The sequence below is a fragment of the Apteryx mantelli genome, chromosome 6 (genome assembly GCF_036417845.1).
Source record: "Apteryx mantelli isolate bAptMan1 chromosome 6, bAptMan1.hap1, whole genome shotgun sequence".
Lineage (NCBI taxonomy): Eukaryota > Metazoa > Chordata > Aves > Apterygiformes > Apterygidae > Apteryx > Apteryx mantelli.
Window position 1 is genome coordinate 25,407,677 of NC_089983.1, and position 24,137 is coordinate 25,431,813.

A 24,137-nucleotide genomic window follows, 5' to 3' on the forward strand; every position below is an offset into this window, starting at 1 on the left:
GCTAAGATTTGTCTGAGCGCAGAAACAAGCTGCAGCGGAGTTCACGACGCTCCCGCTTTGAGGACTGGATTCCCCCCCTTGCTTTCTAGCAATTTCCTCTTTTTAAACAACAGCCCGGACAACCCACAGAGTTTAAAGAAACAAAATACTATTTTCCTTGACGCAGTTTAAGACTTGACTGTTAAATCTAATCAGGAATTTTATGCCCATCAAATGGGTCTTTCATAATCTTTATTTACACTTTAAGAAAAGAGTGTCCCAGAAATATCCCAACTGAAGTATAATCCCAGAGGTTTGCTGTGGATTTTGCCCAATAGTAAAGTTAAAACAATAAGCTAATGCTTAACAGCTTTCCACGCCAGCCTCTGTTGTGCTAAATGAGATAACTCCTTGGCTCCTGATTATACATGAGGTCTCTTTGATTTTTAATTGAAAATATGAATTTCTTGCATGTCGCTACACGGAAACTCAGATGATGGCTATGATGATAATGATTTAAATATCGCATTCAGGAGTGGCGAACAGCTCCGTAAGACCCTTCGCTCACGATAAATCACGAGTTGTTTTAAAAACGGGCAGCAATTTTTTATTGAAAATGAACAGTAGGAAAGTTAAAGTTTGATGTAAATAGAAGTTGAATAAACATGCAAGAGTCACTGGGGAACTAGGGACTTAGGCTCTGGGCATTTAATGTCACTGTTGTTTTAAATCATATTAAAATGGAATCAAGTAATTAACATTAATAAATAAATCAATATTGTGCAATAAATGAGATATACAATCCACATTAATATAAAGGTTTTGCTCTCAGAGCCCCATATTTTTCCGAATGGGAGTGGAAAAAAACCCAACCAAGGGGTCCATGCAGATGTAAATTCCTATTTGCTATAAAGCATAGGTGGACGTTACAGTTTTCTCCTCTAGCAAATGTCAGGGCTAAAAACTTGAGGTTAGAAGACGTGGCTGGAGGGATTAATTTTCATTACCTTATCTTACTAAACATTATTACTGGTGATATGTTTTTTTCTCGACTGTGCAGACGATTCCCATACTTGCAATTTGCTGTGTTTGTGCCTCATTATAGGAGGGGGATGGGAGAGGTACGAAAAAGGCTAGATATTTTGCAGATGCCTTCAGTAACAAAGGTATTGCGAGAAATATCTTATGTAAAAAATAGGCTGGAACCCAGGAAGCTTTAAGGAATATTACTTTCATTTAGTCGATTTCAGCAATTTATTTTAAGCTATCTTTTAACGTGCAGACTATATATTTTATACCACGCTGTTGTATTGAAGGGAGATTGAAGAATATTTTTTATTTCAGGAAAAAAAATTGGCTACAATATTGTGACCTTTCTTCTTTTAATAATTAAACTGTCACGTTGCCCAGATTTCTATGTGCCGTATTTTCATAGAAAGAGTCGACGTCTGGGTTGAGAGCTCAAATACCCTGGACTTTTTTGGGGGGATGGGGTGGGGGGAACATACTGACGACATTGTCATGTTTAAAATACGAAAGCTTATAAAATATACAAAATATCTCGCTGGCCATTTCTTCAAAGGTGTTATTTCTGAGTGTGGGGATCGCACGGTAGCATTGACTGTGCTCCCAGGTTCGCTCAAAGTCGTACTTCGTCCTCTATTGCATTCTGTATTTCAGTGCACACAGAAGTACATATCTGGTGTTGTAAGATTTTAGCATGTAGACTGGTCGGGTATTCTGCACTCAGCTTCTGCTTTTGGGTTGCATATTTATCTTTCGGTAGATTCCAGCCAAATCTGTAATTTAATCTGAAAATAAGCAAATACCCTATTCGTTCTCCAAGAAGGACAAGCCCAAAGACATTTGGAAATAGCTCCCAGCCTTTTTTTAAGGAATAACACAGAAAGGGGGAAAAAAGACTAGGAGAGATTACAGACTCCCACAGAATCATCACATTTACTTGATGATTCAGAAAAAAGAACAAAGCAGCGTTTCCATCTTCTTCTTTTTATTTTAATTAAGAACACATACTGGCTCCAATCACTCGTTTATATTCTTTGAGATCGGCCTCACTGTAATTGTGAGCGGTTAAGGCATCACATCATAGCAGCCTAATGGACTTGGGGTTGGTGTGGGTTCTCTAAAGCCAAGAAAAACAAACAAATAAAAAACCTTTGCTAAATATTTCCCTCTCGAAATAGGTAACCCCATCGAGAGACCAGGGGCTTTTCCTTCGGGCTCGGGATGTGGTTAAAAGCGCTACCTTTAGCGTTAAAGATTCCAATTATTTTAGATTGTACAATGCCATTTTATTGCAGACGGAAAGGCTATTTCTAGGAAACTCTTAACAATGAACTTCTAAAAAAAACTTCAGCGGACAAAGTGCCAACAAATGCTTACACGAGAGATGGGGCTTTTAAAATGCGGAATATGGCTGAGCCAACGTGAAATAGATTTCGATGAATTCTGCAAAACGGCAGAAAGAAGCGAAGCCTTTTCTTTGGTGTGATTGCTATTAAAAGTGTGTATTGGAGGAAAAAAAAACACAATAAACAGAAAAAACGGAACATGCTCGGTCACTGGAGAATGGCCAGGAAATTCGTAAGCTTCGCTTTGATTTTCTAATATATAATTCCATTTTAATAGATCTCCATAGCGTTTTTAAGGGAGAGAGATTTCATTCAGCAATTCCTTGGCAAGATGATGGTCGGATATTAAAAATATCTTTTTTTCCCCTTTACTCTCTCTCTTTAAAAATATACACTGTCTGAATCTAAGGCTAATCTCGCGTTTAAATAGAGTACTTTTTTTTAAATTAAGCTTTCTGTACCTATAGATTATTTAAGAAAAGCTTTGAATATGAATTGAAAGAGAAACTGTGTAAACGCATGTTTTTTATACTACTTTTCTTCTAGCCACGTTAAGGCTGTCCTAAGAAGTGTAAATAGATTTTTGTTCCAGTGAACGAATTCTGAATATCTTTTTTTTTCTTAAAATTATGGGTATTTTTAAAGCTCGGATGAATTATAAAAGATTACGACCAAAAAAATTCTTTTAAAGTAGCATATTTCTCGAGCACGTCACGGTTATGGGTTATTTGTTTAATAAATCTTTTTGATGCTTTATTTTCTCATTTGGAAGGCCCTGAAATGTTATCGTTACTTATATATTAGATATTTTATTAGCAGTGGAATTATTATTAGGAGGAAAATATACTTGAACATCAGGACTATTGTGGGCATTACAGCACATGAGCGCGCCCTCCTGTGGCTTTTCGTGGCAAAGCACGAGGGAATTTCTTACACTTCCCCGGCTTTCTCTTCTGCTCTATTTGCCTTTCAGTCACGAGTTTATTCCTTTCTTTTTAAATAGAAATTTAAATTTGCTGTAATTGAACATTTATGCAAGATTAATATTAGTATGTTTAGGTTTCCATGGCCCTCTTTTGCGGTATGTTAAAATTTTAAAGGGAAAATAATCCTCTAAAATAAACTCTTAAAGCACTACAGGGAACAGGAAATCAAACAACTTGTTCTTGCCCTTTGGATTAAGGCTGAGAAGAGTCGCTAGAATTTTGCTATAAGCTTAGGCGAAACGCTTTTAGATATTCCCTGCGACTATGTGCTTTTCTAAATAATAGGTTTTGTGGGGAAATGCATATCCGGAGAAAAACTCTCTATAAATATCATCTTTCTCCCTAAATAACAAAGTATTTCTTACATCCCCCGCGTTTGATTTCAGAGTGGCTCAAATATTTTTTTTAGGAACAGAAAGATATTTGGTTAATTGCCGGGCACCGAATCAGCGAAAAGGAAAATAGCCAGACCGCGTTTCTCTTGCCAGGGGGGACAGGAGGAGGGCATGCTCCCCGGGTCGCTGCGGAGAAGCTCACCTAAAAGCGGCTGCGATTTTCTTTGCGTTATGATGCATTTGCTAATATGGCCAGCTATGCGGTAATACGTGTGTGTGTCGGGGGGGTGCGTGTGTGTGTGAGAGAGAGAGAGGGAAACAGAGAGAGAGAGAGAGAGAGAGAGAGAGAGTGGGTGGTGGTTGAAAATAACAGAGGAACCTTAAGGCGCCTAATTATTCAGAAAGGTTAAAGGTGATGACCTTGACATTTTGGAAGTTCAAAGGCATACACTTATGTTTTTCTTGCTAAAGAGTTAAAAAAAAATTTTTTTTTAGCCATGCATTCCTCCGAGTCCATGTCTCGATTTTTTAATTCTAGGGCTTTTCCTGACTTATTTGCCAGCGTTTGTCTTCACTGGATGCGAGCATAGAGAGAGCCACTTCGTCCTACTCAAAAAAAAAAAAAAGCCAAATTCTTTTCTCACTCCTTTCCTTTATTGCACATTGCGGAAATCTCTTTTTCACTCACCAGAAGGTGTATAATATAACCCAATTAAGCTGTTTAGACCCTCGGGTTTTATGGTGTTGTCTAGACAGTTCAAGGTTTTGTAAACAGCCGCGGCAGGTCACGCCGCATAAAGCGCGGGGACCTCCGCCGGATCCTGCCCTGGCGAGAGGCAGCCCCGGGCCCGGCGCGCCGCCGCGCAAGCGGCCGCCCGCTCCCGGCGAGCCCGGCCGAGCCCCACGCCCGCGCTGCGACTTAGATTTAGAAGATCCACCCCTCTGTCTCCAAACTTTTTTTCTTTTTCCACTAGTGCCAACTGTTTATAGCTCCCTCTGGTCTGCATCGCCGTGAGCCCTCGTGCTGGCTTAGCCTTCCCTAACAAGCAAACAGTCATTGGCGTTTGGCATTCTGGGCTTACTGGGAGCCTGACCAGTTAAAAAGCCTTTTTCGTTGTTTATAGTAATTGCAGCACCATCACAAGTGATGGTCTGCAGACAGCCATGTTTGCTCTGCCTCACACTCAAGGGGGAACACTGAAGGTTACACATACCTACAAAAGGAGAGTTAGATTTCAACTAGCATTTGTTTAAATCGCGTTTCAAATAATCCGACTTGACCTCCTCCCACTATTATTTAACTGAACTTGGCTCTAGCCCGGGAAACGCTAGGATCCTTCAGAGATGGAAATCCATACACTGCACGGAAGATATAACCTTAACTTTACTAGAAACCATTTATTCACATGAAAAAGACAGTGGCCCATGCTTTCGGATGACAATAGAAACATATATATATATATATATATATTTTTTTTATATATAGCGAACGTACATTTACCATCTCTTAAATAAACCGCATTCAGTTAAAGGGAGGAAAGTGTTACCCTAGCTCAAAAGCAACAACATAATCCCCCAAACTCAATTAATTGTAAGCAAAAACTACCAGACACACTGCAGGTCCATTGCTGGTACTGTGGGAGAGGAAAAAAAGCACCTTTGGCGAGAAAAATTTGAGAATGGACTGTTGGATTTACCCTAGTTTCCCCTTATCAGGAATCTGCTCCGCCAAGCCCCGAAATCTCCAGTGGCCATTCAGTGTGTGGAGTTGCACGTGAAAATGAAACTTTGAGTTCCGCAGGGTGGATGTGTCATGTAAACCAATTTACATTTGCATTCAGATGGCGGGTCAGAAAGAATGAGATTTTCTTTTTTTTTTCTTCTTTCTTCCTTTTCTCTCTCTCTCTCTTTTGTTTTCCTTTTCTTTTTCATTTTCAAAACAAGGGATTTCCAGTGAAATATTGGAGTCGATCTCTGTTCAGTTTCTTTTCTTTCATCCTTCGATTCTGGAACCAGATTTTAACTTGTCGGTCAGTGAGGTTGAGCATTCTGGACAACTGCAGTCTTTTCTCTTTGTTTATGTACACATTGAAGAAAAACTCACGTTCCAGTTCTCTTATCTGATATTTGGTATAGGGACACCTCTTTTTCCTGGATCGCTGAGGAACTGCTGAAATTCAAGAGAGAAGAAACTGATTTATGCTGCTGCTACGAACATACTCAGATAGGAAGAGATCAGAGACTTTGACAATATCCCATTGCCCGGAAAGCAGCCCTCTAGCAGTTCAGAAAATATTCCTGGGGCTTTTACTCTCTGGGTGACTTAGCAAAAAAGAGAGTATTTCCCAACTTGTCCTTAAAAGAAAGCACTTCGAGCAGTACAGAGAGATATTTAAATGGGCTGGAAATATTCCAAGTTGCTCAAACTCCTCTCTGCCCCCCCTGCCCCAAACAAACGAAGACCTTAAGCTCTAAAATGAAGGCAGCTCTGAGCACTACCTGTGAAACCTCCCTGCCTCCCCCCCTCCAAATCAACAATTTAATAACAATTAATATCCTCTTCCAAGAATACCTTAAGCCCACCTAAATTGGTTTCCTATCGTAAACACGCTTTACAACGGTAAAGGAAATCTTATAGGATGTATAAAATCCTTTGGATGCTTATAAAATTGCACATAAAAAGCGGCTTGACAAAGTGTTGGCCTTGTACTCTTGCCCCCAATTTACTACTGATACCTACCTGAACTGTTGCTCTTCTCTGCAACAGCCTCCCCCGAAGGGGAATCGGCGCTGTTTGCTGGTGTCACTTTCTTGTCTTGGCTGGAAGGTGTTTTACTGCAAGTGCCGTGGTGGGGCTTGCCGTCGCCCTTGCCGCCGTCGCCGTCGCCGTCGCCCTCGGAGAGCGGTGGGTGCGGGGGGCCGGGGGCCGCCTCGTAAAACTGGTCGAAGCCTTGCGGCAGGATCCCGTTCCTGCCCACCGCGCTGTACAAGTTGGAGGCGGCCGGAGACGGTCCGTGGTGGCTGCACACGGGGTCCGTTTTGAATAACATTTCCGTCCTCCTGTTCGCAGGCTGCAGAAAGTCTCTGTGCATCACCTCTTCAGCTGAGTAATACGGAGCATAACTGCCCCTGTACTGCCATTTGCTGCGCTCTAATCCGTATTCCCTGAATGCTACTTCGCGCACAGGTTGGACATGAGGTAAATTAGAAGAATAAGGAAAAGTCATTTGACAGGAAGACGATTGCGACAAAAAAGAGGGTTTCGTCGAGAAATCTGATGGTGAAACGTAATAAGCACACCCTGGCAGATACATATTGGATGCGCTGTGGCTGCAATCGTCAAACTCAGTCATGTCTTCCTTTTTGCGATTGCAAGCAACCAGGAGGCTTCAATGCATTGAACAAGATCCATCTATTGCACAAGAGGGTTTGGACAGGATCAACTAAGAAAAAATCCCCACCGTGTGCTGACGTGCAATTCATCTTGATTGATTCTAGTGGTAATTATGTCACGTGACGCGATGTAGAAATGTCCTTATATCTATATCAGCCCGTCGGAAAGACTCCTAAGATCTCTCCAAAGAGCCCTCCCAGCACGGAGAGATGAGCATTTGGACAAATATAGTAGGTTTTTCCCCTCGTTCTTTTGCGAGGCGACGAGATAAACATAGGTAGTGGAGCTAATCACCTGAGAATGTGCCGTCCCACTGCTGAAACCAGAGCGCAGAGCCTCGCAGCTCGCACACACACACGTAACCGCCCGGCTCTCCTCCGAGCCCTCTTGCGAGGCAAACCTTCCACGGGATTTGAGGAAATAGGCTCAGAAAAAAAGCATCGTTAGGATAGGGACCTTTGTATTGCGGGGTGTGGGCTCCAAGCCGGGCAGCCTCGACTCTGTAATGTGATCACTCCCTATTAGCAGGAGTGATATTTGCTGGCTGCTGCTTACACAGACGATTAGAGGGTGATAGTTCACTTAGGAGAGCCAAGTCCCATTTACATATTCTGTCGTACGAGTGAATCTGCCCGCTCGGCTCCAGCAATCCACAGTTGGCATCAAAATCGCTCAATTCAAAGCATAAGTCCCGATCACCTCATTTTCCCTTGCTTAAGCCTGTGCTTAAGCACTGTGCGCTCGTATAAGGGCGCCAGAGACAAAATTAAATGAGAAATATGCAAACAGAACATCTCTCAGTAGCTTTTTTTTTTTTTTTTTTTTTATAAAAAGGAGATATTTTCAGGCTCTTCTGGAAAGAAAAGGGCCAGAGCAGGAAAAGCAGTCCACCAGGCACGGTCTCCTTGGGAAGCAGAGCAGCAGACAAAGTGACCTCTGTTCCCGTGCCTCCAACTCCCACCAAAATGTTCACTTTCATTGGAAGGGAAAAGCAGGGTTGGGAGCAGGCGACACACACAAGACCCGCAAGCCCCACAGCTGCCCTGCCTTCGAGGGCTCATTTTGGTCATTTTTCTCTTTCTTCTTGAAATATTATTTTACACAGACGAGCACAAACCAAGTCACAAAGGCTGAAAAGAAAGAGAATAAATAATACGGTCCAGCAATAGCTCTATGCTCGAGCAATTCCTCATTCCAGAAACGTTTGCCAGCTCTCTATGGGAATGCTTTCCCCCCCACACTGTACAGAATAGCCAGAGGAGCCCCGCCATATGCTGGTCTCCAAACCAACCCGAAATCTGGCTGTGCTCCCCACGCCAAGCACTGCCGCCCCCTGCTACCCAGGGCGCTCCGTCCAGACATCAGGCCACAGATGACTTGCAAAAAGGCAGCCTCCAGGTCCCCCAGCAAGCAGGCAGCCCGGCAGGTAGGGAACCGGAGCGAAAGCACCAAGCACAAGTTGGGGGGAAAGGCCAGGGGAAGCCTGGGCTTTGTCAGGGTGGCGGTGCCCGCCGAGGGGTCGGCAGCAGCCTTGGGGCTCCGCGGGGACGCCCCGCTGCGCGCCCCGCCGCGGCGCCGCGGCGCTCGGCGAGGGGCAGCTGCGCCCCGGGCTGCTCCCCGCGCCCGGCCCCGCCACCGCCACCGCCAGCGCCACCGTCACAGCCACCGCCACCGCCACCGCCACCACCCCGCCACCGCCACAGCCCCTCGAGCATCCCCGTCTCTCCAGCATCCAGGGGCTGCCAAGGGGCTCCCAGAGAGGAGCCCACCGTGCCCTTCCGAAACACCGAAAGACCAAAAACGGACAGAAAAGATTAAGCTTATTCCTTCATTCTTTCTTTCTTTTTCTTTTTTCTTTCTATAATATTGTATTTTTTTGCTCTGGTGTTTCGCTTGCAAATCACCACCAATGCCACAAGCTGCTCCCAGCACATAGACTTTCGCAAGGTATCAACAGAAACCAAGACACAAAAACACCATTTCCTCCCTTTATCGGCAACTTTCGAGCCTGTTCGATTTCGCTGCAACACACGAACAACCTCCTAAAAATTATGCCTGCGCAGTTAAAATGGCTCCTGTGTCACTTACCACCCTGTGCTTGCAGCAGAACAGGGCAAGGATCCGCTTGGATTGTGCCCCCAGGTTTCTGCTCGCTAAGCTCATCACGAGAGATGGTTCTGGGAAGCTCTGGAGCTTCCTTTACCTCACCGTTCAAGTAACTAATTACGCCTTATTCAGAATCCTTCACCTTCCTTTCGATGCAGCAAACCCAGCATCAATTAAATTTTGGCGCAGGAGCCAACCGGTTTCAACTAATTCAAGTTCAAAGACATGGCGACGATTTGTTAATACGAAAACAGCCCTTTTAAGAAACAGTCCCTTAAAAAGCAATCTAATTTGGGGAATGTGAGTCCAATATCGCCGCAGAGACCCCGCTGGAATAAGGCAGACTTGGGGGGGTCCTGCCTGCCAGACCATTTTCACACTGAGGTCGGTTCCCAGCCCGGCTCTGTGCATTACTTTCCCCGTTTTTTTGCCTTAAGCAGATTAAACAGCATCGAAACGTAAATGCACATTATGTACATATTCAGGCGAATACTTTACCGTTAGGCGTCTTGAAACATCTGCAATCGTTGCCTGGAAATAGCAAATATTCTAGTCCAAGAGACATTTCCAAAAGCCCTCCGTGAAAATTAAGACGACTTGCATAACATTCGGATTTAAAAATATACCCAGTCCGGCTGGAGAAGATGCGGTATTTTTGTGCCACCCAAGATAAGACACTAACTTGACCTTAACTTTGTTATGGCGCCCCTAGTATCTGGAGAACGTGAACAGACACTGTCTGGCAGCTCTCGTAAAAACTGACTGGAGAAGAGATTCTGAGTCATTTCATTTATTGCCACTACAGTTCTGCAAGAAAGCTTTTCCTCCCTGCCAAACTTTAATTATTTATGCTCTTTTAGGAAACACAAAGGCATCCAGAGCCATTTCAAACAATCAGAGTTGCGTTTCCAGCCTTATCGAACGAGTAGGAATGGAGAGCCCCCTCGGAAGGGGTTTATCACGTTTAGACTGCGGTAGGATTGCAAAGATGTTTATGTCTGAGTAAATAGAGGAATAGATGTTCTCCTGCATGCTGTGGAGGACGGAGACATGTATGTCGTAGCTAATGGGTGCCCAGTGCACACACCCGCACACGCATACACCCAGAAACCCAGGGGGGAGGGGAGAGATATAGGTGAAAAGACACAAAAATAATCTATCCAAAGTGTTTAGCATCCAAAGTATACGCTACTCGTGTACATCTTCTATGCCTATACACAGAGTGTCGCACATAGATGTGGCTAAATGCACACAAGTGTGCACGCACATGCACCCTCGCTGGCAGATGCTACGTGTGCATGCGCAGCCCTGTGTCCGGGCGTGCATGTGTGCCGGATACATGTATGTGCGCCTCGCCACATGCCCGCAACGACTGTCGCCACTCACGGCTTCGATTAACAGCCGAAATCTCAAGTATGTACATGCATGAAATCATGCAGCATTTCCTCTGGCACATATGTGCATTCACAGTAAGTGCCCGCAAATATGTACGTCTGCATGTGTGCACACATGCTTACACGGAACGGCCGCAGCTGAAACGTGTAGATCTATGGACAGGCACATACAACGATACGTAAGGCACATACTTCTGCATCACCTAGCATTTTAGATCCTATCTCCTCTGTTTTGCAACCTGTTTTCTCCTTTCGTAGGCGGTTTAGACTAGAGGCTTTACAACAAGCTATCGTTGTAAATCGGATACGTTTAATAAATAATACATTGCCTTTCACATCTTTTCATCCGAGGTTCCTCTTCAGATTTTGCATCATACATGTAATAAAGGGAATGGTTGTACTGGGTCGGATTAGGATAGGGAAGGATGGAATAAAGGGTCCATTTCTCATGGACTGTAGCGGGACTGAATAGTATTCCAGAAGGGAATAAGAAAAGAGGATTTATTTGTTTTTTGCCTTTCTCCTGGCTTGCATCATTGGGGTTGCTTCTAGTTTTTTTAATTAGGGAAATGCTACTGAATGACGAGACTTTAATTGTCCGCAATGAGCCAGCTCTCAGTACAGGGGCCGAATGCTTCTAAATTTCGAAGGACTTAGAGATGGTGCCTCTGATTTTATGTGGATAGGTGTGCATCTCGCTCATTTGGGGAGCTCTCACCGCGCATTTCTTCGCCTCTGCTTTTCCATTGGCAGTCACCCCGCGGCCAGCGAGGTAGGTTTTTGTCTGCATTGGGCAATGCGGCAACAATGGCCATTTTGGACGGCGAGAAATGCGCGTCCAAGTTTGGGTGGCTTTCGTTCTCCCTCCCGAAACACCACCTCTGGGGCTCTCTTGAAAGCTTGCGGGAAGATGGCTGCAGTTCTGCTCTGCTAAAAATCCAGCATTTACCTCCAAAATGGTCTGGGACCGCTGTGCCCTTTACAAAACAGCACTTGCAAGCAGATGATTGGGTAGGAGCAAAGTTCAAACATGCCTGTTATGGAATATTGTCTTCAGGAAGGCAATAATTTTGTATAAATAGGTAACTTCTTTGTGCCTTCCACTGTAATTATTTAGCCTTATTAAATACGTCACGAACAACCATATTTGACTGTACTCCATTCCAGAAAAACACGAGAATAACGCAGGGTCCGCCAGTGTGAATTACTATTACTGTTGGGAGAGGCAACCCAAGGTTTCACGTGTGGAAACGCCTCTTCATGAGAAACAGATTTACGTGGAAATTGAAGCCAAAAGACATTTTAATCTGGACCTAAAATTCCCTGAGATTTTTTTTTTCCTGAAATGTCGGACCAAGGCAATATCTAGCACTTCCCTCAGCTCTGCCTCTGCAGCCAGGCTGAGCGCTCTGGTGCCGGGGAAGCTGGGGGCTGCAGGCACAGAAAGCCTGTCAGCAAGATGCGGGGAAAATCCATTTCTTTCTCCTTCTAAAACAGTAACCAAGCGACTTGGGCAACGCTCCCAGCCCCTCTGCTGGGGTTTAGGCTCCGAGGTTTCCAGCTGGGCAAAAAACCGAAAGCGTTCCCCCCTTGCCTCGTAAAAACCTCTGCGGCAGAGGCTGCGGGGCCACTCACACGGCAGAGCCGGGCGCGCCCGGCTCCGGGCCGGGGCTCTCCGCGCGGTGCCCGAGCCCGCAGCCCCCGGGCCGGGGGGGCCGGGGGGCCGGGGGGCCGGGGGGCCGGGCCCGCCGCGCCGCCCGCGCCCGCTGCTCGCCGCGCCTTTGTTTTGGGGCAGCGCCTGGGCAAGGCCAAAGTCAGCGGCGGCCGGCGGCGCTGGGAAGGGCCGGGCCCGGGCCGGGCCCCGACGGCGGCCCCCGGTGGCGCGGGCAGGGCCGCCCGCTGCGGGCTCCCCGCCGGCTCGCTGTGCCCAGGGGCTCTGCGCAGAGCGGGGCCGCCTCCCGCGACGGGGCGGGCGAGCAGCGGGCTTGCCCCTGGCCTTGCTCGCCGACATGAGCGGGAGAAGGAGGGGGCGGTGGGAGAGCCCCGGCGCCTCCCGCACCGCACCGCACCGCACCGGCCGGCGGCTCCCGCAAGCAGCAACGCGCCCGCGGATGTGAGCGGGCAGCCCCCTCCGGCCCGCGCCCTCGGGGGCGGCTCGGCAGCCCCGGCAGGCACCGGGGCTCCGGCCGGCCGGGTGCGCAGAGCCGTCGGGGCGGCGAGCGGAGCGGAGCGGAGCGGCGCGGCAGGAGCCCCCCGCCGCGGCCGGGGCGCGGAGCCCTTGGGTGCGTGCGGAGTCCCCGCGCAGGTTACGCGCTGCCCTTGCGGCGGCGTCACGTGCCATCTCCGCCGGGCTGCGGCGAGATCTGCAGCTCCGAGCAGAGGTCTTAAAAAACAAAAAAAAAGGTTTATCTGTTAACCACTTTCTGCGATCTGTGCTCAAACGGGTTATTCCAAGCCACAAAACAAGCAAGCGCCGCATGCTCGCGTTCAAAAGCAGAGTAACACATGAAGGGGCTAGCCAGGATTTAAATAGCTGAGCTCTTTACTAGGCATTATTTCTTTATTTTTCTGCAAAATGGCGTTTACATACAGTTAAAAGAAATCGATTTTAGTTTAGCACCGCTCGTTCTCCAAGGAAGGAGAGGGAAACAAGCAGGAAGAATTCTATATAAGAGTAGAAAGAAAGGTAAAAAAGCTGATAATACAGGTTTCACTGCTGGTCTGGCTTGTCGTCTTCATTTTGGCTAAGACTTCAGTATTTGCCAATTTACACAGGGATCCTACACGTTTCGAGATATTGTTTTAAACGGTTAAAAACTCACTTCCCTCATTTCAATCGCGAATATGCTCTACTCTAGGGATGAACACTCCAGGCACAAGTTCATGCAGGAACGGGCAGACTCTGCTCTAGTACATAGAAAGCGCCTGCTCACGCATTACTACTCTTTTCTTTTTCATTCGTCGGTTCTGAAACCAAATTTTAACTTGCTGATCGCTTAAATTCAGTCTGTTTGATAGTTCTTTCCTCTTCTGTCGGTTAATAAACTCATTGAGGAGAAACTCGTTTTCCAATTCAGCAATTTGTTGTTTTGTGTAAGGTTTCCGTTTCTTTCTTGATCTCCCCTGGGTGGGGCACCAAGGCAAACCTACAACAAACACGTCGATAATTTAGTAGATCAGGTCTGTGTATTAAAGATAATATGCAAAAACCCGCAAGAGAACAGGGCAAAACTAGTTCGGTAAATCTGGCAAAGCACATCTGACAGCACAGTTTCTGTCTACCTTCGCGTCGGATTAAGCGATTACCATGCAGAATGGATAACAGGGGGTTTAGAAAACAATTACAGACATCTTTTAGAAAGCAAGTATCACTAGGTCGCTTCTAACTAAAGCGAGATATTTAAGGCATACCATCCTGCACTGAAGGTCTGAGGCATGACTGGACTGCTGCAGGCTGAACTGTCAGGTTCAAGTTGACCGAATTCTTGATGTCCTCCTTTAAACTGGAAGCACAGGAATTCACTTCAAAAAGAGTAGCCGAGCCATGCAAACTTCTCTGCAGGCTCGTGTGGTCATACTTTACGGGCTTTAAGTTGGCTGCGTGAGTAATAGTTGGGTCATTTGCGAAAGATTGCCTCTGCCTGCATCTCTCCTCTTGTTTGGAGCTCGCATCATGGGCGTAGTATTTATTGTTTTCTTCCAGGCACTCTTTGTTGCTGTTGGAATTGATGTTGATTGGAACAGAGCCTGGGAGGTAAGGCTGCGAGGAGCCGCTGAACGCGTGACTCTGGGGCTGCGCTGTGCACGAACTTGAGCAAGTCCACGGGATCGAGCTTCGGGGGTAGGAAATGGTGGGCAGAGCCGCCAATTGACTGCCATTAGCCCGCAAATTGGGAAAATAAAAGGAATCTGGAGACTGCAAATTCAAGAGAGAACCAACGTAGCCAGATCTGTAGAGACTGCGATCACACATTTCCAACAAAGGACTTCAGCTGTTCTTACAGCAGTATTTAGTTACAGCAGGGAATAAACGGAAAGCCTAAAACGATTGGACGAAACTTTGCAGACAGGTTCTTCAAAGCCGGTAATTTCAGCACCGCCTCCAGCCACCGAGCCACAGAGTCCCCCCCCCCTTTTTTTTCTTTTTCCCTTTTTTTAAAAGTCTTATGATAACACTTGAAATATGAAAATACTTAACTTGCAAGGGGGAGGGGAAAACATGGTCTCCACTTCTATAAAAGTGGCTGGGACTGGCTGGCAAAGCTGCAACGTGAGCGGAAAGACGAGGGGAAAACAAACATTTGCGAAGTTTTAGAGGAGGCATTGCGGCTTCGAGCTGCAGCCCCCCCGCTCCGGCCCCGGCCCCGGCCCCGGCCCCGGCTCCGGCCGCGGCGAGCGACCCTGCCGTCCGCACCGCCCTGCGTAGGGAGCTGCGGACAGCAAACATACTGCCAACCATAACGATACGCACTGCGGGCTGGGAAGAATTCACGGGGTCTCTCTCTTTTAATCTGAAGGAAATGTGACCGCTTAGGGCACATGCATTTATTTCTGCCCCTCTACAGATCAGTACACCTTGTACGTGTGTGCAGAGACCCTATTTTATCAGCTTTATATATGCATTTTTTTTAATTGCAAGCAACATTATATGCATCTGCATATGCTTGCAATTAAAATCTTAATTGATCGGATATTAGCGGGAATCTCTCTGCGGTACACTAATCACTGGTATTCTCTGAGGTTTTTCTAGCTCTGCTTGTCTGCCCTTTTTACCTTTCATCCTCATTCCAAAGTGCAGATAAGTTTTTATACTCAGGTTTTATTTTGTCATTTTAAAACAACAGCAGTTGAGAGTTATTTGAACAGACAGCGGAGATTAAAAAAAAATTATAAAGAAAGAAAATGCCCGGTCTGCTCTGCAGCAGAGAGGATCTGAGTGTTGTGGTGGGCAGAGGAATGTCTGCCTCAGCTGAGTACCTCACTGCTAGCTCCTAAGTTGTACATGAGGAATTTTTGCTCTCTGAAGAGAACATTATGCTTTGGTTTTCTTAGGGGGAAGTGTGTGTGTGTGTTTGTTTTATATATATATATATATATAATTATTATTATTGTTATTGTTATTGTTGTTATTATTATTATTATTATTATTTTGAGGAGTTATACGGGAGCCTCGGAAGCTCTCCCATTTTTCTTGTAGTTCTGGTGGACGAAAGAAACCATATCTGAGAGCAACCTCACGGAGATAGCTCATGTGCTTCCCCAAACCTTGCGGGTTTATTTCCTTTGGGGACAAACCTAGGCCGCAGGCACCCAAAGACACAAACATAAGAGAACTATAACTATAGTTATAGGTATGAAACTGTAAGAAAACATGTAATGGACTAAGAGGCTTGAACTCTCCAGGAAAAATACACAGCTAGACAGCAGCCAAGGTCTGAGGTGGCAGGCCCCGGCTGGGGGACTCTGCACTCCGAAATCGCTCCTGGACACTGAAGTTCCAGTCCCCACAGGAAATTTTGGAGGCCCATCCCGACCTTTATGGACCCTTAAATGCCCTTTACCCGACCGGGCATTTCTGACCCCGGCCTCTTTTCCAAGAGGATCTCCCCAACCTCAGCGAGTCCAGCTGCAAGCAGAGCCCAGACTTCGTCATTCTCATTGCCTCTATTAAAAACTCAAACCTGGTTAACAGGTAGGGTTAATTTTCCATGTTATTGTCCTGTTAATCATAGTTTAAATCCGGGTTTTATTTCTAAGCCGAGATCAGAGACACTGCTCCTTTTGACATTTTCGTAATGAAATTCATCTCTCTGTTTAATGGGATTTTGGGGTAAGTTCTGCAGTAATTTCATTGCCCTGGAAGAAATCTTTAAATGATTGCTCTCCCCTAGACCACACAGGACCACACAAGCATTGCTGGAGGATATTACTGACCATTGCCTTTAATTTTTATTGTTTGAATTATGCCTAACGATTGAATCTCCCTCTTGCTAGCTTATTGTTTTGTTTTGTTTTCTTTTCTTTTCTTTTTCCTCTCCAAGAGGATGGGTAATGTTTTCTTTCCATAATCGCATTTTACAAAAAAGCTGACAGTGATTTTTGTTTCTCGTAAGACAGAAAGAACATTTTGTGTTCAAAATACTGTATTTTTCCCGCAATAAACACAAGGAATAGATGCGAGTTCCCAGTTACCGGAAAGAAAGGTGACACTTCAAACTAGCTTTTATGGGGTTAGAGAAAACGGAGCTTTAAATTAATGCTCAACTCATTTGTAACTACTAAATAATATTGCAAAAAATATGAAAACAAAATCTCGTGTGGCTGGAGACACTCATAGCGGCAGAAAAATTATTTGTGTTTGAATCTGTCGGGAAAAGAACTGACAAAAAGATGCTGTTTCACAGGAGATTTGCCACTGCCGCGGTGCAGATAGCCTCGTACGGACTTTTGCTCGTTTTTCCAGCCACAGCCGCTTCTGGTTTGGAGGGTGGCGTTTTAATACAGCGGGTGTCCCACCGTCTATCTCTGTACAGGAAATATCACTGCTGAGGAACAGAGAGAAACAGAGTTCTGCTTTCAGGCGCTCTTTTCACGCTCCTCTTTTTATTTATTTATTTATTTTTTAAGTAAGCAACGGGATCACCCTAGACATCAGAGCTGCCCACACACTATCATTTCACTGGAATATTATTTCATTAAAAAAATGAAGGTTGCTCTGCGTGTAACTGAGTAGTCTTCTATTCTCATCTATCATTCGGAAACGCGGCTCCTGGAAGTCGGTTCCCCGCGTCCCCAGCCTATGCTAGAGCTTGTCCAGGAGATGGCAGGATTGCCTTAAACATGGCTCGCAGATCGCGCTAGCTGTGGAGCCGAGCTCAATGGCAGAGCCGGGGCAGGCGAGCTGGCTGCCTGCAGTGCATCGTTGTGTCACCGCGGATTTGCAGTTCCGTTTGCCGAGGCACATAATAATTATGTGTAATAATCCGCGCTGCGTCTCAGCCGCATCATGATGCCTTTTCTCTAATCACGGATGGCTGGGACCAGCTGCAGCAGCAGCAGCGGGAGGCAGCGCGGTGGCTGCGGTACCCCCGGCCGCGCCCGCGGGCAGGCAGCGCGGAGCGCGGAGCGCGGGGCCGAGCGCCCAGCGCGCCCCGCGGGCACGGCCTCCCCGGCGGGGTCCGTGCGCCCCGCTCTCACGGCTGTACACGAGGCGGGGGGAGTTAAGTAATGCTTGTAAAGGCCCCTGCTCCGGCTAGAAAACAGGTTTAATTTACAAAGGTAGTAGAGGGATTTATCTCCCCCACGCAGCGGCAGCATTTGCCTCGCCTTCTTTCTGACCGTAGGTGCTGCTTTCCTTATGTTTCTGCACGCTGTTAGAAAATTAAAAGGCGGCTCCTCTCCATATGGTACCGATTTGCCAGTCAGTTCGGGTTTCGTCCTGCCCTGGGAAGGGAGTTTTGGTTATGGCAAAGCCTGCGTCTTCTGAGAGTCCGGACACCGCCAAAGCCAAAGGTTAAGCCTGGAAAGAGGAAGGGTACAACCCGCGACGGCTCTGCGGACGTGTAACATAACAGCGCTGACCGTGCCAGGGCTTCATTTTTAAGGGGAAATACGCTGGGAGGAAAACATTCCCGAGAATTAGGAGGACCAAACTGGGGGTGTTTCTGGCTGGGGGGGGTGCTAATGGAAGAATAGAAGAATTTAAAACATTCGGTGAAAACAAGGTTAGGTCATCAGAGAGGGCTCTTCCAGGTACTTACATTTAGCCGTCTTATTTTCCCCAAATCAAACAAAACCCGGACCGTTCCCGATAGGATTTTTTTTCGTTGATTCTGGGAGAATAAGCGTCACACAAGCTGTGGATATTCAAGCGGAAGAGAAAGGGGAAGGACGAGGGAGGAGGCGGCGGAAGATCACTCACTCCCCGGCGGATCAAGCCGCTCTGCGAAGCAAGCCCGGGGCCGGGGCCGCCGCTGCCGCGGCTGCCGCCGCTGTCGCCGCTGCCGCCGCCCGGGGCCGCAGCGGGGCCGCGGACACCCGCGCTGACACGGGGCGGGTCCCGGAGCGGCGCCGGGGGGCAGCGGGACGCCGGGCGGCCCCTGAAGGCAACGCCGGGCCCACGGGGGAGAAGAGAGCCAGCCTCCCCCCGCCTCCCTGTCCGGGCACCTCTTCCGAGCGAAACCTTCCCTAGCAAAGGGCATCTCGGATACGGCTTTCTTCAATCTCATCTGCCTCTGCTTTCCGAAGAACCGCGCCCTGCAAGCGGCCCTGCACAGGTCCCAGGCAAACCTGAGCCACGAAGCGCCCTGCTGCGAAAAGAAGGCGAATTTCTTCCTCTTTATATATATATATACTTATATATGTGCATATCGAAAAGAAATCGTTTTATTAAAGACGTTTCAGGAACAATTTGGCAACATCATTAACAGCTTGGAAGTTCAGCCCGTATTTCCAACACAATGTAAAATAAAAGCAGACTTTAAGACAGGAAAGGAAAAAGATATGGTTTATGGAAGAATAATCTTGGTGTATGTCTTACCCACATACATTGGTAATCAAAGTGTTTAGAGCAATAGGATATTATAATAAATAATACTAGTCAGGAGCACACACATTTTCATAATTAGACGAGGCACATTAACAGAGAGGATATCGCTTCTCTCTCCTAGTAGTTGTCTGATCCAGATCACCCTGTGTATATCATAACATGCACACTAGGTTTAAAATAACAAAAATCAACACAATCCTAGACTTTTCAGCCTATATAAATTACGGCATCTTTTGAAATTCATCATTTATTGCTTCTGTCATTAACACCCGTTTATTTTTTTTAATTTAAAAGTTAGCAGTGAACTTTACTTCTCCACCCAGAAAGTTTTTTAAACGCCGTGATAGGAGGAAGGAGAAGAGCCTTGTGCTTGTTCGGACAAGCAGGCTATCGAGTAACCAACATTTTGTACAACATACGCGTTGTTTGTACCCCCGTCTTTGCAGAGAGCCGCTCCCGGGCCTGCAGCCCGGCTCTGCCCGCGCGGCCGCCCGGTGCCGGGGCCGGTGCCGGTGCCGGGGCCGGTGCCGCCCGGGGCGAGGGCCGGGGCCGCGCCGCGCTCCTGCCTGCGCCGGGGCCGCGCTGCCGGGCCGCGTCGCCGCCCCGGGACAGCCCTGCCCGGGCTCCCAGAAAGGCTCCTTCCTACCCACATGCTGCGTATTTTTCAAGTGGGGAACACAAAATCCTTCGGCCGAAAACGAAATCACAGCATAAAACGCCATCGGGAATTATCTGGAATTCTGCTCGGAATATATCCTTCCTCGAAAAAAAGGAATTAAAAATCCGACTGCACACATTACCCCTCCGCGCATTTCGCACTTCGCTTCGGATCCCGGTGGGCTCCACGGATTTTGGAAGGAGCTGGGTGCTGCCATGGGTCCAGAATCCGGCTTTCTCGTGTTTTCTGATTGCTATTTTTTTTCACTTGGCATATTTTGAAGTTTACGATACCAAATCAAAACTGACACTTTTTGTCACTGGCTGTTGTTCGGAGAAAAATGTACAGAAAAAAACCCCCAAAGAGTTAAGCATTTAAGAAAATTATATCTGTAACCGTTCAACATATTTAAATTCGTTTATACTGGCCTAGAGTGAAAAACAGAAAATATTATTATTATTATTATTATTATTTTAAAAAGGAAGAAACAGAACTATAAGTCAAGATTTGCCAGCACTCCCTTCGACTGAGAGAAAAACGCTGACTTTCATGAAAAACAAGTCACAAAATTTCGCCACCTCTGGAAGGAAAAAAAAATTAAATATATTTTCAAGTCTTTCCAAAAGTCTTTAGCTGGTCGTAAATTGAGTTTATATATCCATCACTGTCCGCAACCAATAGATCAAGATACATTGTCTTTCAGTTTCGAGACTATTTTCTTATCCTTCACCCTCCTGTTCTGAAACCAAATGGTAACTTGTCTCTCAGACAGATTTGTGGCTGCGGATATCCTTCGCCTCTTGTCCTTGTTAATGAACTTGTTAATGGCATATTCATTCTCGAGTTCTTTAAGTTGCAGTTTTGTGTACGGCACTCGCTTCTTTCTCCCACGCCGGTAGACACACATATCTGGCTGGTTTAGTGCAACATCCCCTATTGTAAAAGACATTATGCGAAAAATTAGAATTTTATTACAAGCGTTTAAAGCTTAACTGATACTTTTTGGGCACTGGTTTTCACGGGCAAATAAATAATGCCAGGTTGTTTACAGTTTATTATTATTTACACTGCCACATTATTTGCACGTTAGTAAAGCAGCAAAACCTTGATGGACTGTCATCACTTTTCAGGCATGCATCTCTAGCGAGCGTGCAGGACGGCGAGGGCATTGGCTTGGGGGCGAGAGCAGGTCGCTCCTGGCAGAGCACGCACAGAGATCGCTTTGGTGCGCGTTTCCCCGGTTTGTTTGCATGTGGTTTGTGCCAGTGTGCCCTCACTCCTCGCAGTCTCCTAAGTGCTCTGGGGCTGGGTCAATCCTCAGCCTGAAGAGCAGAGAATCGCAAGCCTTCAAGCCATCGTCCTGCAAACTGCAAACGTAAATACAACCCGAGGCACCGCTAAAAGCAACAGAAGAAGGAGCCCGATATAGCCCCCGCCGCCAGGAAGACGGGGATCCAGGGCCCGGGCCGGGCTCTGGGATCTGTCCCGCGGGGCGGAAAGCGCAAAGTGAGGTTTCCTCGGGGGCGGCTGGGGGGGAAGGAAAAATCCGCCGCCCCCCCGCTCTGTGCGTGCTTGTGCAGCGCGGCCGCCTCGCCAGGCCGCTCCTGCGGCGCGGGGGGGGCGGGCGGGCCGAGGTGCGGGGGGTCCGCTCAGACCGCTTTTCTCCCTCTCGTACCTGGAAAGGACGATTTCCAAAAGTGTGAGCTCTGTGTCTGATCTTTAGCACAGTAAACCTGACTATTCCAGCCATTAGCCAGAGTCCAGGACTGATAGCCCTCCATTGATATGTATGTTTCGTGTCTCGGTTCCCCAGAGCCAAACGTTGAGACCATGTCTATGTACCCCGGAACGTGCTGGTAGGGGGTTGTGTAGCCCTGGTAAAAGGACACTTCCTTCGCCCGGGAGGAGACTTCATTGGCGGGGACACTCGTGCTGGTCAGACTGGAGACGTCCATGTACTTTTCCACGGGAAAGCCGCCAATGGAGGCATGGGGGGGAGACTTCAGGGCGTTCTGCTGGATCCCAACCCCGTGGGACATCCTGCAGCTATAATATCCGTTGCCAAAGTGATACCCGTAGCCGAGCGCGGGGGCGGCCGGCGGCGCGGCGGGGCCCGGGCAGTCCTTGGCCGGGGGGTCGGGCCGCGCCGCCCCCGCGCGCTCCGCGCCGCCGCCGTAGCCAAACCCCGAGGCGGCGGCGGCGGCGGCGGCGGCGGCGGCGGCCGCGCGGCCCGTGTGCGCCGCCCCGAAGACGGGCGAGGAGAGAAAATTACGGCACTGCCCGGGGGCGCCGCCGCCGCCGCCGCCGCCGCCGCTGCTGTCGCCGCGCAGTCCGTCCATCTCCCAGCTCGCTGCTTTGCTCATGGCCTTGCACATCGCGGGCGGCGGCGCGGTCCCGGGCTGGGCATGGTGCAAATTGTTATTTGCCTCCAACAGGTTGGATCCTGGCGGTACGTTTATAAAAACGAACTCCAGGTTGGGAGGGGGGACCGGGGTGGGGGCGGCCGGCTCCAGATTAGTTTGCCGGAGCCCGGGGGGCTGCTCATAGGCTGCCGTCGGAGCATGTGACCCTCCCGCCGCCCGCACTGCCCCCTGCGCTCGCAGCCCCCGGCCCGCACCGTCGCCCCCCCCCCGCCCCCCCCCCCCCCCCGCCGCCGCGCTCCCGCCCCGCCGCGGCCCCGGCGCTGGGGAAGTGCGCGCCGCGCGGAGCTGGGCGGCGGCGCCGGTGCCCTCCGGGCAGCCTCGCCCCCGCCGCTCTCTCCCCCCACCCGCCCGCCCGTCGCTTCAAAAGGGCCGGCGGAGGGCCCCGGCGAGCTGCGCCGGGGCCCTCCGCCGGCCCTTTTGAAGCGACGGGCGTGCGTGCGCGGCTCATCCGCGCCGCTCCGCGCTCTCCCCGCGGGGATGTCCCCGCAGCCCGGCGACCCTCACTGTCCCGTCCCCGGCAGCGCCCGCGGGAGGGGGATGCGGCTAGCAAGGTTTCCCCCCCTTCCCCACCTCGCCCTCCGCCGGCCTCCCTCGGCCGCCTCCCCTGCGAGACCCTCCCCAGCCCGTTGTTGTGGCTGCCCTCACGGAGGAGCCGGGAGGGGGAACTTGCCCCAGGCTCTGCACCTCCCCTCCCGTGTGTGAACGAGATGGGGCTTTGCTGCAGGCGCCGAGGGCTCCCACCCGCATGTCCCCTTGGGCCCGCTCAGCTCTGGGACCGTGCGAGACCCCCTGGCCCCCACCCGCCCCAGTTGCCGCCAGCCGCAGACGCGCAGCGGAGCTGTGCGCTGCGCAGGATGCTGACCCTGGCACTCATTATAGGCGGCTTTTCTTCCCTTGCAGTGTCAGTTCACGGCGTGGTAAGGCATCCTGGTTAAAACGCAGCGCTTGCTTATTCTGACGGCTGTTCTGGGGGTAACTTTCCCAGACTGTGGCAAATCCTTCTGTCGCCTCGCTCGTCTCTCCTGCTGAGCCAAGCTGGAAGCTGCAGGAGCGCAAAGAGCTTGAAATGTAGCGAGGTGCACAGGGGAGCCGCAGCCCCGGCCCTGGCCCGCGGGCCGGGTCCCCTCGCTCCGCGGCTGCCTGCTGCGCCCATGCAACGAGCTCCCTCGTGGGCTCTGAGGGCAACAAGTTGCTGGGAAAGGCGGCTTCGCCCCAGGAAAGGGAAGGGAAATTCCGCCTGTTTTCTGAAAAGAAGGTAGCTCGAGCCGTGTTTACTTTCCTGACAGAGATGCAGTCAAACAAGAGGAGAAAGGGAGACGCTGTGGAGGGGAAACTCATCGCTGATAGGATTTCTGGTTTGGGAGTGCCCTTTCCAAACAACCCCGGGCACCCGCGGTCGGGGGCGGCTGAGCCCTACCCGGCCTGTTTTCTGCTGCGGGGGACTCGAAGGGGCTGATCGAGCAAGCAAAAAGTCTTGCAGTAATCGCCAGTCTCTGAACTGTGCTTTGCAGCCGGTCTAATAATCTTCGGCAGTTTCTGGAAGCGGGGTGAGGAATGACAAACTGGTGCCAGTAATCGCAGCAACAACCGGATGGCAAACACAAGTTCACGTTCATTAGCTCTAACCACTTAATTGCTATTAATCTTTCATAATCAGCTAAAAGTAGAATAAGTGAGCCAGACGTGATTACGTATTTTACTGAGTTAAAGCCGAATCGGTATTTATTCTCAAGACATAAACCCCTACACAATCAGGAAGACTGTTTGCCGAGGCACAAATTTCTCATCCTTTTATGTGTCTGCACTCAGCTTCCCAGTGAAAACACTGCTAACATCATGAAGTCCTAAGAAACGATAGACTTTATTTTTCTGGACGTCTTTCCATTTGCGTTCTCATCTTCCTTTGTGTTCCTTCTTCCAATAAATGCGACGAAATTTTCTC

General features: G+C 48.8%; 3 protein-coding genes across 3 annotated transcripts; all 3 read right to left on the reverse strand.

Annotated features, from left to right (window-relative positions):
* Positions 1-5,606: 5,606 nt before the first annotated feature.
* Positions 5,607-7,025, reverse strand: HOXD11 (homeobox D11). The gene is made up of 2 exons (XM_013960552.2): positions 6,413-7,025; positions 5,607-5,842 (listed from the first exon to the last, which is right to left on the reverse strand). Exons 1-2 carry the CDS (start codon positions 7,023-7,025, stop codon positions 5,607-5,609), a joined length of 849 nt encoding a protein of 282 aa, XP_013816006.1.
* Positions 7,026-13,192: 6,167 nt separating this feature from the next.
* Positions 13,193-14,539, reverse strand: HOXD12 (homeobox D12). The gene is made up of 2 exons (XM_013960555.2): positions 13,978-14,539; positions 13,193-13,712 (listed from the first exon to the last, which is right to left on the reverse strand). The coding sequence occupies exons 1-2, from the start codon at positions 14,537-14,539 to the stop codon at positions 13,474-13,476; spliced, it is 801 nt and encodes a 266-aa protein (XP_013816009.1). The 3' UTR covers positions 13,193-13,473.
* Positions 14,540-20,454: 5,915 nt separating this feature from the next.
* Positions 20,455-22,206, reverse strand: HOXD13 (homeobox D13). The gene is made up of 2 exons (XM_013960556.2): positions 21,448-22,206; positions 20,455-20,705 (listed from the first exon to the last, which is right to left on the reverse strand). The coding sequence occupies exons 1-2, from the start codon at positions 22,145-22,147 to the stop codon at positions 20,455-20,457; spliced, it is 951 nt and encodes a 316-aa protein (XP_013816010.2). The 5' UTR covers positions 22,148-22,206.
* Between the last annotated feature and the right edge of the window lie 1,931 nt (positions 22,207-24,137).